Consider the following 16,806-nt stretch of genomic DNA (forward strand, 5'->3'; position numbering starts at 1 on the left):
ATACTGAAACTGAAATTTAAATACTTTGGCCACATAATGAGAAGATGGAACTCACTGGAAAGGACCCTGATCTGGGGAAAGATTAAAGGCAAAAGGAAAAAGGGATGGCAGAGGATGAGATGGATACATAGTGTCATGGAAAAAATGAACATGAACTTGGACAAACTTTGAGAGAGAGTAGAAGATAGAAGAGCCTGGTGTACCATAGTCCATGGAGTCATGAAGAGTCAGACATGACTGAATAATGAAGAAAAGATAAATGGATGGATAACTAGATAGATGGATAGATAGGTAGAAGATGGATAAATAGATATAAACAGAAATAGCTCAGTCAAAACGTATGAATTGATACAATGGATAGATGGATGTAATAGAGATGTAAATAGATGGGTAGATACGTGGATGGATGGATGGATGGATGGAGCTGCATAGACACGATTTCCATGGCATACCAGGCAAAGAAGCAGTCTTCTTTCCCTCAGTGCAGGGATAATCCCTTGACTGGACTCAGTAGAGCTTTTCTGGGAATAGGCAGCTTGGTTCCTTGTCTTTCCAGTTAAAACTCTCTCCTTGAAGAGAAAATCAATGGGAGAGAGAAGCTGGATGCAGGAAGGTTCAACTTGGCAAATTACCCCGAGCACAATTGGCCCTACTGGAAGATTTTACTGGGGGAAATAAAAGATCTTCGCCAGGTTTTCTTGCCCCTATCCTTGGATGGTTTGTGCGTGAGTTAGGAGGGCTAAGGACTTTGAGAGGAGAGATCTGAGCTCAAAAGAGCACTCAGGGAAGGTCAGCTGACCTCTTTTGACAATATGGAGGGATTCTTGGTAGGGCAGGGGTCAGACTTGAGGCCCCCATGTTCCCTTCCAAATGTTTTATCCTATTACTGTGATTCTAGCCCTATTTCCTAATTTATGGACTGTTTGACCCTGGGCAAACCCCTTCCCCTTTTAAAGCTTTAGTTTCTTTCCTTGGGCAAATAAGTGAGCTGGAAGAGGTCATGTGAATGATGCCTCCTAGTTCTAGTGTTTGTGTTTCGCTGTATTCCAGATGAAGAACTCAGAGCAAAGAAAGATGAGAGTTCATTTATCAGAAACATGCTAGCCTAGCTAGTATGTAGGAAGGCTGCTTTTCCTAGCATTCTGATTTACTGAAGACTCCCTTGTCACTGACTATGCCTGATTGTGAACTTGTCTTTTGCCTCTTTTTGCATGCCCAGCTCTTAGCACAGTGCCTGACACATAGTAGGTGCTTAATAAATGTTGATTGACTGACTGATTGCAACTTCCCCATCTCCCAGGGATACACAACCTAAAGACCTGAGGTCCACCCCTGGGCAGGGGCTTCTTCAAACTCTCCCCACATTTGCACATTCAGAATGCTCCCTGTTGGAGCACAGACCAGCAGGACACCCCACAGTCTGGGGAGAGGGGTGTCCAGATGGGGTCTATGTGGTAAAAGAGCAGAGATCAAGGCTATCCTGCCAAGCTTCTGCTCTTATCCCTCACCATCACAACTCTAGACAGAATCATTGGAGAGTGTTTGGAAACAGAAACAGAAACCAGGTTATTCCTCATCATTTAATTTAATGAAGGTGAAAACTATACAGCAGTGGAGCAAATGGCCTGGCCAGAGCTGGGAGCCATAAAGAATGGGAAGCTCCTTGCTTTTCCTGCTCTCTCCCCCACCATCCCTCCCAGACAACATCCGCAGGGCAGCTTCCCCACCCTGGCCATGGATGATGCATCAGCACAGTGAGGAACAGCATAAGTCCAAGTGGCCTGGGCAGCTTGTGGCTGGAATGTGGGGAAAGAAAGAGGGCTGGCAACCGGCCCTGTCTAGAAAAGGCTTCCACAAGAGTGGAAAAGGCAGTATGTACAGCTGGCACCGATTGGACCCTGCTACCCACCCTAAGGAGAAGTTAGGACAGGCTCTCTGGACATCCCCTGGCACTTCTTAGCAAGGAGAGGAAACAATCCAACATAAGCCCTTCTCACCAAGTGGGACAGCCCCTAAGGAGGCCAGGTGCATGCAGGTGAATCTGCTTTCATTGAGAAAGCATAGAACCAGGCCCTTCGCAATGCCACCGAGTTAAGAAAATAGAATCTGTCCAGGGACGTATTGTTCAAGGGCTCATGACCCAGCACCCCCACAGCAGAGGCATACCCTCTTGGGCCCACTCCAGGTATGGCACACTAAGTACCCCCTTCAGAACAGACAACTCACTACTGGTGTGAGTTGCTAATGTTCAGGAACATCCATATATTCAGTTAGCTAAGATTGCCGTTCTAAGTTCGGCTCTAGATAATCTAGAAGGCGCAGGAGTCACCCTTCCCCACACCAGCATTCTGAGTACTGTCTCTAGATAGCGATTTACCCTTGCAACCTGAGAATCTTATATTCCAGAAGCCAGAGGACTAGGCTCTTTCGCCCTCCCAGCAGAAGACCTAGCTACTCCCTGCTGAGGGGCACACAGAGCTACACATGTGGAAATGGGAGCTCTCTAGGTCTGTGTCTGCCTCCAGTTCAGCCTCATCTGTGGCCTCAGGGGCAGACATGGCCTCATCTAGGGCATCTGGGTCCTGGCTCCTCTTCAGCCTGCAGAGGAAGAAAAATACAGGCAGGTAAGTGGGACCATCCTGAGACAAGGCAGACAGTAGGCATGACTGGGAAATAAAGGCAGGCATTGGGTTGCTTGAAAGAGACCAAATCATGGGAAGGAAAGCGGCACCAAAAACCTTCCATTGCTTCTGAAGGAAAGAACCTGAGACAAATGCATGACCAGAATGCAGACAGAGCAGCTCGGGGCCCTTGTGTGCTCGGATCCTGTCACACACCACAGTGAACGCCACTGCAGACAAACCTTGTCATCAACTAACCGATGTCAGCACTCTCTGCATGTTGAGAGTCACAGACACAAAGACATGACACAGACAGACCAGAGTCCTAGATACGTGAGACACAGGCCCCAGGATGAGTTGCACCAGCGCTGACCTTAGTAGGACCTCAGAGATGTACAGTCTGACCCAATGCACGCAGGAACCATAACTACAACATACCTATTCAGTGACCACTGAGTCTCTGTTCAAAGACCTTCAGGGAAGGGTAACCACCCTCCACCAAGGCAGCCCATCCCACTTTGGAACAGGCCTTGTTTGTAGGCCATTAAAGCCACGTCTGCTGTTCAGGGCCACTTCTCCCACCACTCCTGGCCTTTTCCTCTGGGGACATACACAGAATATGCCTACTGCTCCTAAATGAAAGGCTTTCAAATGCTTGAAGACAGCTTTTGTGTCCAGGCAGAGTCCAGGCTCATCTTGGAGCTTTAGCACAAATCTGATGTTGTATGCTGGGGTAGGGGGGCAGCACTTTCCAACTGGTTCTAGGGAGCCCTTGTCTTTCCTGTCCACCTTTCTCATAGAGGCCGAACTGAATGTCCTCATAGGTGCCCTGGCCTGAGTTATGGCCAGTGGAGAGGGAGCCATTGAAGCAGCTGGGCCCCTGGATGGTCTGCTGCACTCCCTATCACGGAAGAGGAGTAAGGGCTCCTTCCTCACTCCACTTAAGGGAAAGAGCCCGACATGCAGAGTCAGAGAACCTTCCAATCCTAGTGTCTAAAAAAAGAATGCAATTCCTGTCAAGCGTAAGCCTCTGGAGGGCAGGAACCAATTGCTCTTAGTCTTTGTATCTCCAGTGCCTTGTGCAGATGCCTGAAGCAGGGGAAACACCTGTAAGTGCTTGTGAGGTTGATGAAAATGCTGGACAAGCATCTGATAAAGAGCAAGTCATTCAGAGTGGCCCCAAGTCAGCCAGTGGAGAAGAGGCAAGCACCCTTCCCACAATGGGATGGCATATGGCAGAGGCCTGACAAAGCTGGGCTCTCCCCTCCCCAGCTCTCTTCTGCTTCTCAGGAGAGTCAGCTCAAACACTGGCAGGTCACCTAGGCCAACACCCCAACCAGAGGGCTACCTCCTGGAGTAGGCTCTGCTCCACACCTGTCATTCTTCTCTAGCCCATCAGAGCTGACACAGTCAGGGTCATGCCCTTCATGACTGCCACAGAGACAGGGCTGGTATAGTGGGACCTGGGCTTCTGATAAGAAGCATGAGCCAGAAGCCCCCTCTCCCCACCCCTACCTTTCACCCTTTGGGGCTGCCCATCATTCTTCTCTGTGAGTGTCTCCTTCGGCCCATGGACAGATGAGGAACTGTGCAGCCTGAGACCCCATCCTTAGAATATTAAACACCAAGAAGACAAGAAAACCCTTGCCCCATCATCCCAGACTCCCTGTGGGTACTTACTTTTCTCTGTTAAAAATCACAAAGTCTTGCTGGATGGCCTCAAGACACTCTTGAAGATAGTCATTTTCCTGGTTAAAAAAAAAACAGAAGTGAGTCAGAGAGCCCCATGGGGAGGGCTGAGTGCCAAGGCTCACTTTGTTCCATTGCTGGTGCAGATCATGGTGGCACTGCCACATCACCTTGAGCAAGTCACCCACCCCTCTCCAAGTTTTCTCATCCAAAATGTGGGCATGATGTTTGCCTTGCCTACCTTGGGCAGGGGCTTTGTGAGAAAAGTACCTTCTAACCTTCAATGCTCTCTAGAAGCAGAAGCAGCAATGATTGTTGTGAGACTGTAGGGAGGAGCAAAAGAGGAAGGGCTGGCCTGGACAAGGGCACCTGGGCCCCCTTTTTCTAGTTTGGTCCACAGCTAGATCTGCTCCGCCACCCCAAACCAGTTCCCAAGTCTTTCTGGGCCTCAGATCCATCATTTGTATCGCAGACCGCTGGGGCACCATCCTTGACATTCTCAGAAATCTTCCAAGAAACAAGAGTGGCCTGAGCTCTCCAGAACTTGGTGACCCAGCAGGCATCTCTTTTGGCCCCTTGCAGCAACCCTGTGAGGTGGGTGCTAGATGCACCCCTCCATCTCATATCTGAGGAGCTTAATGTTTTTAAACAAAGCATAAGACTGTGTGGAGGATTAGCGAAGGGAAAGCCTTGAGATCGAGACATCTATTAGGAAATGCTCACACTAGTCCTGGTGAGAAGTGAGAAGGTTGGTGACCATGTGAGTGAAGAGAGGGAGACGGTGGCAGGTGAAGGGGGGTGGATTGGAGAGATATGAAAGCATAACTTGGCAAATGATGAGATATGAGATGAGGTTACTGAAAGCTAAACCCAAATTCCTTGAATCTGGTTGGTTGTCTTTCCACTGGAGCCTGCTGCTTCCTGCATTCATCCTGTTCTGTGAGGTATCAAGTTCTCCTGCTCCAAACAGAGAGCCAGAGGAATTCCAGTGATGCCTTCCTGAATACTCGGTGGTCAAATGCCCTTTTCATCCACTATCTCATTTGATTACAATCTCAGAAACACTGATTGGATGCAGAGATGTAAGAAAAAGGCAGGACAATGGATGACACTGAGATTTTAAACCTGGGATGCTGGAAGGATGATGGAGCCCCTACAGAAACAGGGAAGTTCAGCAGAGCAACAGATTTAGGGGAAATTCAACTCAATTCAACTCAACAAGTATATATCAAACACCTGCTATGTACCAGACACTGGGATATGGGACATGGATACCAAGACACAAAGAAAGGGGCTTCTGCCTTGAAGGACCCCATTTTCCTGGGGGCATGTGGACCAGGACAATATGGACACATGGAGCAGCCCCTCTAGGCTCAATCCCCCAACTTATACTGGCACTGGCAGGTTGGGTTCCCAGAGAGATAGCTGCTACTTTGGGTTCAAGGGCTAACCATGGGAAGGACTATTCTAACAAACACTGCAGATCATGAGCCCCCACTGGGGGGCTTCCCTTTAATAATTAAGTCAGGAAACTCAGTTGGCTTTTATCTGGACAAGTCACTTAACCTGTCTACCTCAGTGTCCTCACCTATAAAATGGAATAATAATAGCATCTACCTTCCAGGATTACTGTGAGGACAAAATCAGATAATATTTGTCCAGTGCTTGCAAACTCAAAGCATTATATAAATGTTTATGATTATCCAAAAAAAAATTTATTCAAATGGTGTAGCAAGAGCAGTAATTGCAAAGCATTTCCTTCAAAACTTGGACTGCACTTCCCCAGAGAAACCCTGATTCTGGGGGATGGGTTTGGAAAGGTCAGAATAAAATGACTGATGACAGTGAAGCATCCAATGGGAAAGCATGTGGCCACTGGATATCAGAGCTCAGGAAGAGCAGAACCTTAATGTTCCCATCTTCCTCTGGAGAATGGACATGAAGTTAATGAAGGGCTGGGGGTTGGTGAGGGAGGAGTCGCTCTGCTGCTGGGCTTGACAGGACACAGTGGCTCCAGTAGGTGGGTCAGATTACTGTTGGGCTAGGACAGGCAGGCCATCAGGCTGACTACTTCCTGTGCTCAGTAGCTTCTGGGAAGGACTGGGAGGGTTCCTCAGCCATTGAACATTGCTGGGGTTGGGATGAACCAAGCAATTGCTTTGCTGATGGGATGCTGTTGCCCAGGGTGGGATGGGCAGATCATTCAACCATTGGGACCTTCTCAAGGACCAGGGACAGCTCTGCTGGATGGGTCAACTGATTAGACTCACTCTTTAATAGGGAACTGTTGTCTTCATCACCTCCAGTCTCTGGCTTGGCTGGATTTGACAGTACGCTCTTCAGTTGGAGTTTTACAGTGCTCTTTTCAGCATGAGCCTCAGGGTAGAATTGCCAGAAATCTCTCCTTATTGACTTCCTCAAAGCCCTGGCTCTAAGATCTGTCACTTCCAAGCAAGGGGTCAGAGAGGTCTAGTTTTTCTTGACTCTTTTGTCTGACAGCTCTTCCTGGTTTGGAGCAAACTCCCTTCATGAGGAACTCTATATTTCCTTAAGGTGGTCAGCCAGGTACACTTCCCAGACTCCTGTTGGGATTTTGTTCAATTGAGCTACCGGGACAAGGGTCTTGAAGCAATCTGTACCCTGGGATAACATCAATACATCACTAGCCTCTTCATGCAATGCCGAGCTACTCAAGCCTTAGACCCTCTCCAAACTGTGGAATGCTTTGTTTACATCTATCTGAGAGGGCACTCCCTTGGCATTTCAAAGGTCCTGTGTTTGCCCTTTGGCTCTGCCAAATCTAAAGAACTGCATCCTTAGACACAGGTCATATATACAAATTGATGCAGAGCAAATACAAAGTCATTTCATGGAAGACAAGAAGTTTCATTGAGGATTTTCCTTCGAGATGCAGATAGTAAATCTAGGGAGAGATATCCCACAAACAAAGACGTGGAACTCAAGAACTCAGGAGAGAGATGAGGTTGCATACATGGAACACAGCTTTAAATATGTAGCATTTAACACTACTAAATAATAGTATGTAATATATAGTACACAGCTTCCAATTCATAGTATTTAATACATAATACATACTACATTATGTACACAATTTGGCAGGGACCTTGTACATCATTTGCCTTGTCTCTTCGGTTTAAAGATTAAGAAACTGAGGCTCAGGCAAGTGACCCGTCTGCAGTTACAAGGACAGTAACTGGAAGGGTCAGGATTTGCACCTGGGTCCTCTGACAACTACAAACCTCATGCATTGTTGGTCCATCTGCCTCCTGTTGCTTCCTTGCATGGTGTGGGGTGGGGGCGGGGAGGGGATGAAGCATTTGGCTGGGCACTCCCTGAGGCCACACAGTTTTCCCTTCATCTGACCATTGTCTACTCTTCTGCCATGAGCACGCTCTTCCTATTGTGCCACACTGCCTCCCTCTAGATTTGGGAGTCATCTGTGAAAAGATGATCATTGAATCCTGGGGAGTCGAGAAGACCGCAGAGGGGAAGAGTGTAATGGAGAGAGCCCTGGGAGCTACCCATGGTCAGGAGATGGGTGAGCATCAGTAAAGAACGTTGAGAAGGCTCAATCAGACCAACTGGAGAAGAAGCAGAGAAGATTGTTACATCGAGTCCTCGCAGGTGGTTGAGCTGTCACTATTGCTTGGGCAGCACTCAGGCACTGAGTGCCTCCGGGGTTCAGGCAGATGCATCTGCTGTGGACTGGTGGGCACCTGAAATCAGGTGCATACATTATGGCCTTTGCCCTTGCTGGGGTGCAGGAGGATGGCCAGGCAGGACACCTGCCCACAAGGAGCAAAGGCTGAGGTAAGCAGGATGGCTCAGACTGCCTCTGAAAGTGGGCTTGGCCTTCCGTGTGAAGTTGGTTGTTCCAGACCAAGCCTACAGCTACATGTTTGTCCACTCTCAACAGCTTTTGGATCTCACCTCTGGGATTCAGCTATGTCTCATCTCTGCCTTTTTTCCAGCTATTGATCAAGGCTTTAAGCAGCCTGGGCCAACCAGAGACTTGAGATGCTCCACTGAAGACCTTTTTGAAGTTGAAATTCAGTCCTTAGTGATTGCTCTTTTGGGAAGATTGCAATGTAATGATTGCAATTCAACATGGTGAAATCACCATGTTGCCAAGTAGGCTGGGGAGAATCAAAGCAGGGGAAGATTGGCCTTAGCCAAGAGTGTGCATTTTAGGGGCAAAGAGGTCATGGGGAGAGCCTAGAATGCAGAATTAGAAGGGACCTTATTAGTTCTATCCTCTCATTTAGCAGGTGGAGAAACTGAGGCCCAGGGAGGAAAAGAGACTTGCCCAAAGTCACCAGGGTAGGAAGCAGCAGCAGTAGGGGGCTCATGATGTAGAATCCACTAGAATTCTGGCAGGAGCCCACTCCCTGACACGAGGCTTTCCTGCCTGCTGTGTGAGGCTTTAGACCCTTCTAGAGAGGCCGAAGGTTTTCCTTTTGACACTGAGAAGGGACAGGTGGCACCCAGTGACTTACCTTCAGACAGATGGAATGCCCATCAGATTCCAGGGCCCTGCTGTTTGGAGACACTCAAAGCCCCTCATACATTGTTGGGCACATTGTGACTATGGCAGCCACACTCTCAGAGCATCCTTCATAAGGTCACATGTTTCCTCGAGCCTTCTGAGTTATTGTTCTGAACCCATCCACCGACATCCGCAGTCATCGCCTCAACAAACACCAGTATAGGGTGTGTGATTTGTGCCAGCATGCCCTTGGCAGTGGGGGAGCCCTAGGGAGCCCCTTCCTTAGGGCACTGAACATTTGCCCGTATGCCTTCCCTTGCTGCTCATGGAAAGGACAGACTCTGCTCTGTTGACCTTACCCTGTGGGTAGCCATCAAGTCCTGACTCTCCCTACCTCCCCTCTGCCATGGCCAGGGACACAGAGCTAGTAAGTTTGCTGAATATAAGTTAGAAATTGTCCTAAGACCTCTGGAAAAGCCTCGAGGTTTACTTTGGGTCTCACTGAAAGCATTTCATGGGCAAAAACAAAATCCCAGGCTGTGGGAAGGGGCCAGTGGGGCTGAAGGACCCTCCAAGAAGCCAGAGTGTAGCAGCTGCCATCTGGAAGCCATCCAATGGAGGGGGTCTAATTCCAGTGGAAAGAGGAGGAAACACCCGTCAGACCTAAGGCTGAACTGTGGAAAGATCACCCAAACAGACCAGAAAACAGACACATTGCTCAGGCCTCTCTGATTCCCATCTGGAGCTCGGATGTGACCAGAGAGAAAATGTCCTGGCGCTGGAGATGGAGGGGCTGGCCTCAAGATCCCCCTGACCACATCAGGGATTTGTCCTTGTCTCCCTCCCTGGGTCTCAGTTTCTCTGTTTGAGGCTCTTGGAGCTCTAGCTGGACCCAGGTCCTGGGCCCTCTCCCCCTGTCATGGGCTGTTATCCCCAGGATGGCTGAGATCCAGAAGCACTCACCGACTGGGAGCTGTCTTTGCTGTTGTCCCTAGACTTGTTCTTGGCCAGCCTCTTCTTCTTTTTGTGGAGGGGCCTGGACTCCAGAATCATCTCCTCCAGCTCAAAGGTGGGGTCGCAGTGCAGGCGTCCTTTCTGTGGAGAGAGCGTCAAGGGACGAGCTATGGCCAGTGAGCCCCGAGGGAGGCCCTCCCCAGCAGGTGTACCCCTTTCTCTTCCCTCCCCCAGAGAGCTTGCTGGGCTTCTGGCTAGGGGCAGGCTCCAGAAGCCCATCTGAACTTTGCTCAGGGTTCAAGGGCTACCTGGAGGAGGCAGATGTTCTGTTGGGGACCTTACATTTGGGACAAAGCCAGGCTCCACCTTCTTCTGGCTCAGCTCATCCCACATGATATCTGCCAGGTAAGGGGAGGCCTGGATATCTGTCAGGCTGGAAAAGCGGTGCTCAGGGCTCACGGTGAGGAGCTGAAAGGAGAAAGATGGTGAGGTGAGGAGCCAAGCACTACCACTGCCCACAGGCTCACTTTTGTGGGAGCTGAGCAAGGGCCACATGCTGAGGAGAGGAGACTGTCAGGGACCTCGTTCCCTGGGCTCTCAGCCTTTTGTGCCAGGGGACACACCTGCATTCCCCTGCATATAACAAGCCTCAAGGGTGTGATCCAACGTTGGGGGAGTTCAGAGGACTGCAAAGCTCCTGGCTGCTCGCACATGCCTGCCTCTAACCCTCCTGGTATGTGCATCTCCTGGACTTCCCAAGCCCAAGAGGCATCTGCATCTCTTAGAGCACTGATGCCAAAGCCATCTGCTCCAGGCTTCCAGCCCCTTCCTCCAGGCAGCTTTCCGAGGGCCACCAGTCACTATGGACTAGAAACCTTTGCCCACACCAGCCCCATCTCTGGGGGTGCCTTCTTTACAGCTCCTGCCAGAGTCTATCACACTCAGCCAGGTTTAGTCTGGCCTGGAAACCCAGCGGAGCTGGCCCATCACCGCAATGACGCTGGCTCACAAGTAAAGGACCGAAGAAGGGACCCTGGGCTCCAGTGGGGACCACGTTGGCAGCCTGGCAGCCTGGGAACATGCCAGTGGGGTGCTTGAATATGCCTGTGCCCTACTGCTCAGATGGGAAGTCCTCGTGAGACAGGGCTGAGGTCCCCAGGAAGCAGCCAGTCAACGTGTCTCCACAGGCGTCCGTTCAGCGGCCACGATGTGCCAGACACTGCTGGGCCATGGGAACGGCCTCAAACTTGGGGCAAAATCCTGGCTGTGCTACTTCTTGCCTGGGTGGCCTCGTTCAAGGCACCTCCCCTGTCACGGGCCTCAGCTTCCCCACCGACACCATGAGAGGTTGGATCAGACAACCTCCCACGGCCCTTCTAGCTCTAAAGCTAGGACACTGACTTTCAGGGAGACTGAGGGAAACAGCAGCCCGTGTTCACACACATGTCCATGATCGAAACGCTTTAAAAACACGGTCCCCAGAAGCACCAAGGTAGGTCCTCACTCTGCCAACAGGCAGCACCTGAGCTCTGTGGGAATCTTGCCTCAGAACAGCTATGAATCATGTGTCCAGCGTCAACTTGCACCCAAGACCTTTACGCTCTCCCACCCCAGTTTGTATGAACACATACATGTGCATATGTCTATTTCCACACACTCACAAATGCACTCGTATACACATGTGGACACACATAGTGAAGACTAAGTATACACAGTTTACACTTATAAAAATAGTCTAGGGCTAGGTCCCCAACCTCTGACTTCATCAGTGTCGGGGACTCCCAGATGGGCAACTTCCTCTCTAGTGGAGGCTGCAGCCTTCTCTGTGTCATCACCTTAGAGGATGTCTTAGAGCCCTGAGAGTTTCAGTGACCTGCCCAGGGTCACACAGCCACGATATGTCATAGGTAGCACTTGCCCTGGTTCTAAGGGCAGCTCTCTTTTCACTGCACCGTGCTCTCTCATATGTGTATGCATGTTTGTGTATACACACATACATACACACGTACATACATACATACATATATACATATTTATAGATATGTACTCTTATATGCACTAGGAGAGTTTGGAGTCGTATTATCCATCTTTCTGTTTATATGCTAAATGACATTTCCTCTATTTAAGGTCTTTTATCCTGGGGATTGTGGATTCCCAAGGGATCTTTGGATAAATTTCGGGGAGGGGGGAGTCCTGTAAACTTGGATAGGGAAAAAAATTACATTTTTATTTCAATGTAACTTGTTCCATGTGCATTTTCTGTTTTGCATTTAAAAACTTTATTCAGAGTAGGAATCCATAGGCTGAAGCCAGACTGCCAGAGAGGTCCATGACATGAAAATGGTCAAGAATCCCAGTTCTGACTCTATTCACTGTTTCTTCCTTTCTGCCAGGGCTCTGCTGGCCTTGCTCATTTTCACAGCAATTCCTCGAGCCATTCCAAGTTGGGCTCAGGTGTGTCCATGGTGGGGCTGGGCAGCCGTGTGGCCCATAGGGGCCCCATATCTATAAATATGTATATATGTATGTATGTATGTACGTGTGTGGGTATGTGTGTATACACAAACATGCATACACATATGAGAGAGCATGGTGCAGTGAAAAGAGAGCTGCCCTTAGAACCAGGGCAAGTGCTACCTATGACATATCGTGGCTGTGTGACCCTGGGCAGGTCACTGAAACTCTCAGGGCTCTAAGACATCCTCTAAGGTGATGACACAGAGAAGGCTGCAGCCTCCACTAGAGAGGAAGTTGCCCATCTGGGAGTCCCCTTGGTGACCCTGTGATGTCTGCTGACACTTGTGGCTGTGGGGATGAGGTTCCCCATCACTCCTCTGCTAACAGGACAAAACTGAATCCCTTTTTCAAGCCAAAAAACCCTGCACAGACCTTTACATAGGGGAGAGGGAACAAGGTGCTATTGAGAAAAGTCACGTCTCATTAATGATGTAAATTGCTAGTCAGGTGATCTACTGAAGCAATTACATTATAGTAACTTTTTTTACAAGACCGTATATAACTAGCCCTAATTCCATGCCAGGCTAGCTACTGTGCACAGCACATCAAGGGTTTGACCTAGCTTCTGACTGCTGTGGGCTGCTCTGGGGTAATTGCAGGGGCAGGGACAGTGGAAGCTTACCTTTCTCAGAAGTCTGACCATCCCTTGGGACCATGTTGGGGCATACTGGACACTCACAGTGCTGAATAACTGGACCAGGGACTCCACTGGGTTGCTTGAATGGATGTCATAGGGTCTCTGGAAAGCAGAGGAAATGGCAATCCATTACCTGCCAGCATGGCAGGAAGGAAGATGTTTTATGTCACTTTCCTTCCCAGTGATGTGACCCCCAAGATAAAGGACTAGACACTTTCTCTGATCCTCATCACCTCTCAAACCTCTCCAAAATAGAAATTATGTACAAGAGATAAAGAAATTTCAGCTATCTCCATGCATGAAGACAAGAGTCCTCACATGGTTAAAAAAATCAAAGCAGAGAAGGATAATCCCTGAAACCTAAGTCCCCCTAAGAACCCCTTCCCCCACCAGCCACCAGACTCTGGCAAGGCTGAACAAGCCAACACACATGCTAACAACAAAACTCAACTCTGTGCACTTCTCCCACTTCACCCACCCACCCCATATTGAGGAAAAACAAGTCAGAAGCTTTCTCTAGCTTGGACTGCAGTGTGGCAATGCTCTGTGCTATGAACAAGGTCAGCTAGAGAACTGAAGAACAGGGGAGCTGAGGCAGGACACACATGTAGTGCCCTCCACTAAGCTTAAGGGAAAGGAGACTGGACTCTAGCTGGGCCAGTTCTGTCCCCCCAGAAGTCACTTGGGGCAGAAACTGAGGTTCATGAAACATAAACTGCCCAGCATGGGAGGAGGCTAAAAGAGTTTCAAGGTTCCATTTCCAGGGAAAATTCAATCAAAGTGGAAGGAGTCAGAAAGTGAGTAATAGGGGAATATAAAGAAAAAAGACTGAAATTACCAAAGATCTCAAGATCAAGATAATTCCATTAAAGATCTTGAGCACAAGTAAATTAACTAATAGAGAAGATATTAATAACAGAAAGGATTATGGCCTCCAATTGAGTTAAACATCTATGTCTAAACATCTATGAATACATATTGTTAAGACAAAGAAAAAAGAATCAGTATCTGAGGAGGCAAATGACTGTGCATTTCCAAGAGAATATGGGACCACAAAATGTTCCCAAATAGTTTAAAAAAGAAATAGGGATTGTGAAAGCATGATTTGTGGCCTATATAACTGAAATAATTGGTGGAATAGAAAAACTTGAATCCACGGTGGCAAACCTCATCAAAGAAACAAAAAAGAGAATCACTAATTGGAGATGCAAATATACAGAAATGAATGATAAGCTAGAATAAGAGAAGCAAAAACTAATATGATCAAAAGAAAATATGATTTCCATACAAGCAAAATATATTGATGATTTTAAAGACAAAATGCAGGGAGACAACTTAAGGATTATAGGTCTCCCAGGAGAACATGGACAAGTCAAAAAACCTGAACACTAAAATTCAGGAAATAATACAAGAAACTTCCCAGAACTTCTGAACACAGAAAACAATGTGCCAATCAAAAGAATTCATAGATGACATTCAGGGGGAAACACCCTGTGCTATAAACTCCCAAAAACATAGTGGTAAATCTGACAATTCCAATGATAACAAATTCTGCAAGAGACTAGTCAGCCAACTAATATTCATTTAGTGCCTAATCTGTGCCATGGACAATGCTAAGTGCTAGAGATACAAATAAAAGCAAAACACAAAAAACAAAAAACAACAACAACAACAAAATCCTCACTCTCATGGAGCTCACAGTCTAATGACCAGGAGAAAGATTTCAAATATAAAAGAAAGGAAATTTAAATAACACAAGACTATTCTGCACTCACCAGAAACCACAGAAGGGAAGGAAATGCTGTGTTCTGAAGAGCAAAGGAACTCAAGATGCAACCCAAGATGACATACCCTGCAAACCTGAGTCTTATCATTAATGAAAAAATATGGGTATTCAATTAAAAGAGGTGTTCAAAGTATTCCTACAAAGAAAACCAGACATGAAGAAATTATTTGCTTTTCATATACTTCAAGCAATAGAAATACAAGAAAGGTAAACATAGCAACTATTGACAACAACAACAAAATAAAAAGAAAGAAACTATTAAATGATTTCTTTCTAAAGGTACCATCACACAATGTGATAAGGGTCAAAGCGGGAGTCAACTAAGGAAGTGATGCTGGGAAAATAGGCCTCATACATTATGAATGAAACCTCACAATAATTCAGTTAATAGTGAATCAATGTTTTGTTTTGGGGGGGCGTGTGTATGTGTGTATGTGACTATGTCTGTGTGTGTATCTGTATGTCTCTGTATGTTTGATTAAATTGCAGAGTGAGAGAGGGCATAAAGGGGAAGAAGAGAAGAAAAAGAAAGAAGGGAATATATTATGAACCCTAATTAAGTCAAGGGATAACAATGAAGGGAAAATAACTATTACAGTCTCTCAGAAGAAGACCTATAGGAGAATGGTGAGAAGACAAAGGGAGAGATTGAAATGGGGAAAGAAAGGGAGAAATCCTGTTTCAGTGATGACAGGGCATCCCACTGAAAGACACTCCCATGTGGAAAGAGAAATATTCTATAAATGTAAATAAAGCCCTTATAGTGTGTATAATCTGCAAGGATTTAATCCTTGGAGAAATCATTCATCCTTCTCAAGAAGGGAAATCAGAGCTGCTGGGTAGACTGACCCTTCAAAAGAGTGGGAGGGCATGGACCCAAAGAGGAGATATCATAGCAAATGGGAAAAAAGGGATCATGGAGAGGGCAAAGGTTAGTAATGAACTACGCAATCAGAGACAGGGAAATTCCTACTATGGGACAATATTCCTATATTCCTATACTCTCTGTCACCTGCAGGAGTTGGCATTTCTAAGAGTGAGGCACAGCATAAAAAAGCAAGAGGGATCAAGGTATAAAAGCCAAAACATAGAAACCACTTGCAAGAGGAACCCCAAGAGGGATACCTAAAAGCTTTAATTTAATGAGGAATCCAGAGACTAAAAAAGAAAAAAAAAAGCATAAGGACCACGAATCAAGGAATAGGAGTCTAGAACTGACAGAAAGGCAAGATCAATTGAAAGAGCAAGGGATGGAGGATTGCTGAGGGTGAAGGGAAGGGAGCTAGTAGAATTTTGGGTTGCCTAAGTTAGGGTAAGTTAAAATAACTGAGGAGATGCAATACTATCTTGACTGAGGAAAAGGGGAGGAAATCCTAATTCAGCAATTTCCATCCTGGTATGTCAGGGAATCTGATGAGGAAGAGGTTGGGTTTCCCAGAGCCCCCATGTGCTGAATCAGTAGCTTGAAGCCTAACCTAGAACAAAATATGGTAAGAGAGACATGGGCTCTTGGGTTGGTCTCACTTGGCCCCCAAGAGAGCGAGCTAGTTGTGCTCCCGGTCCAGGAAAGTCTGCTCAGGCTAGAGCAAGGGAATCTAGTCCACTTCGGAAGATCATCCCAAGTCCATATGAGTCTCCATTTCGGGGCCAGATTTGATACTTCTTTGGCAGTCCCAGAGCACCCCCAGTGTTCTGGGGCTCTGATGAGCTATCCATGGAGCACAGTTCCAAAGAAAGCTTGTGGCCACAGTGAAAAGAATGCAGCTCAAATGGAAGCTCCTTGAGAGCAGGAACTATGGCTTTATTTCTCTCCTCTTATCCATACCACCAAGCAAAATGCTTTATACACAATAAGTGGCTAAGAAAGATATGCTGAGTTTAAAAAAAAAGAAAACAACGGATTTAGAATCAGAAAACCAGACCTGGAGCATTGACGGGACAAGCTACTCATTCTTCTCTTTATGGAAAGGTGATAGACTTAGGGTGCAGAATAAGACATACATTTTTAGCCTTGGCCAACATGGAAACTAGTTTACTTGCCTATATTTCTTTATTACAAGGACCTGTGTGTGTGTTTCCCAATTTGGGAGAGGGG

General features: G+C 47.3%; 1 protein-coding gene across 1 annotated transcript in view; it reads right to left on the reverse strand.

Moving 5' to 3' along the window:
• Window positions 1–1,600: 1,600 nt before the first annotated feature.
• STK32C (serine/threonine kinase 32C) overlaps window positions 1,601–16,806 on the reverse strand; it is a 183,969-nt gene continuing 168,763 nt past the window's right edge. Inside the window, exons 8-12 of the mRNA XM_027840491.1 lie at window positions 12,911–13,027; window positions 10,114–10,239; window positions 9,781–9,912; window positions 4,302–4,369; window positions 1,601–2,598 (exon numbers count right to left, since the gene is read on the reverse strand). Of these exons, the coding sequence (XP_027696292.1) occupies window positions 2,448–2,598; window positions 4,302–4,369; window positions 9,781–9,912; window positions 10,114–10,239; window positions 12,911–13,027 (594 nt within the window). The 3' untranslated portion in view covers window positions 1,601–2,447. The remainder of the gene's footprint in view (window positions 2,599–4,301; window positions 4,370–9,780; window positions 9,913–10,113; window positions 10,240–12,910; window positions 13,028–16,806) is intronic.

Source organism: Vombatus ursinus, unplaced genomic scaffold (genome assembly GCF_900497805.2).
Source record: "Vombatus ursinus unplaced genomic scaffold, bare-nosed wombat genome assembly UNPS02014845.1, whole genome shotgun sequence".
In the NCBI taxonomy this organism is placed as follows: Eukaryota; Metazoa; Chordata; class Mammalia; order Diprotodontia; family Vombatidae; genus Vombatus; species Vombatus ursinus.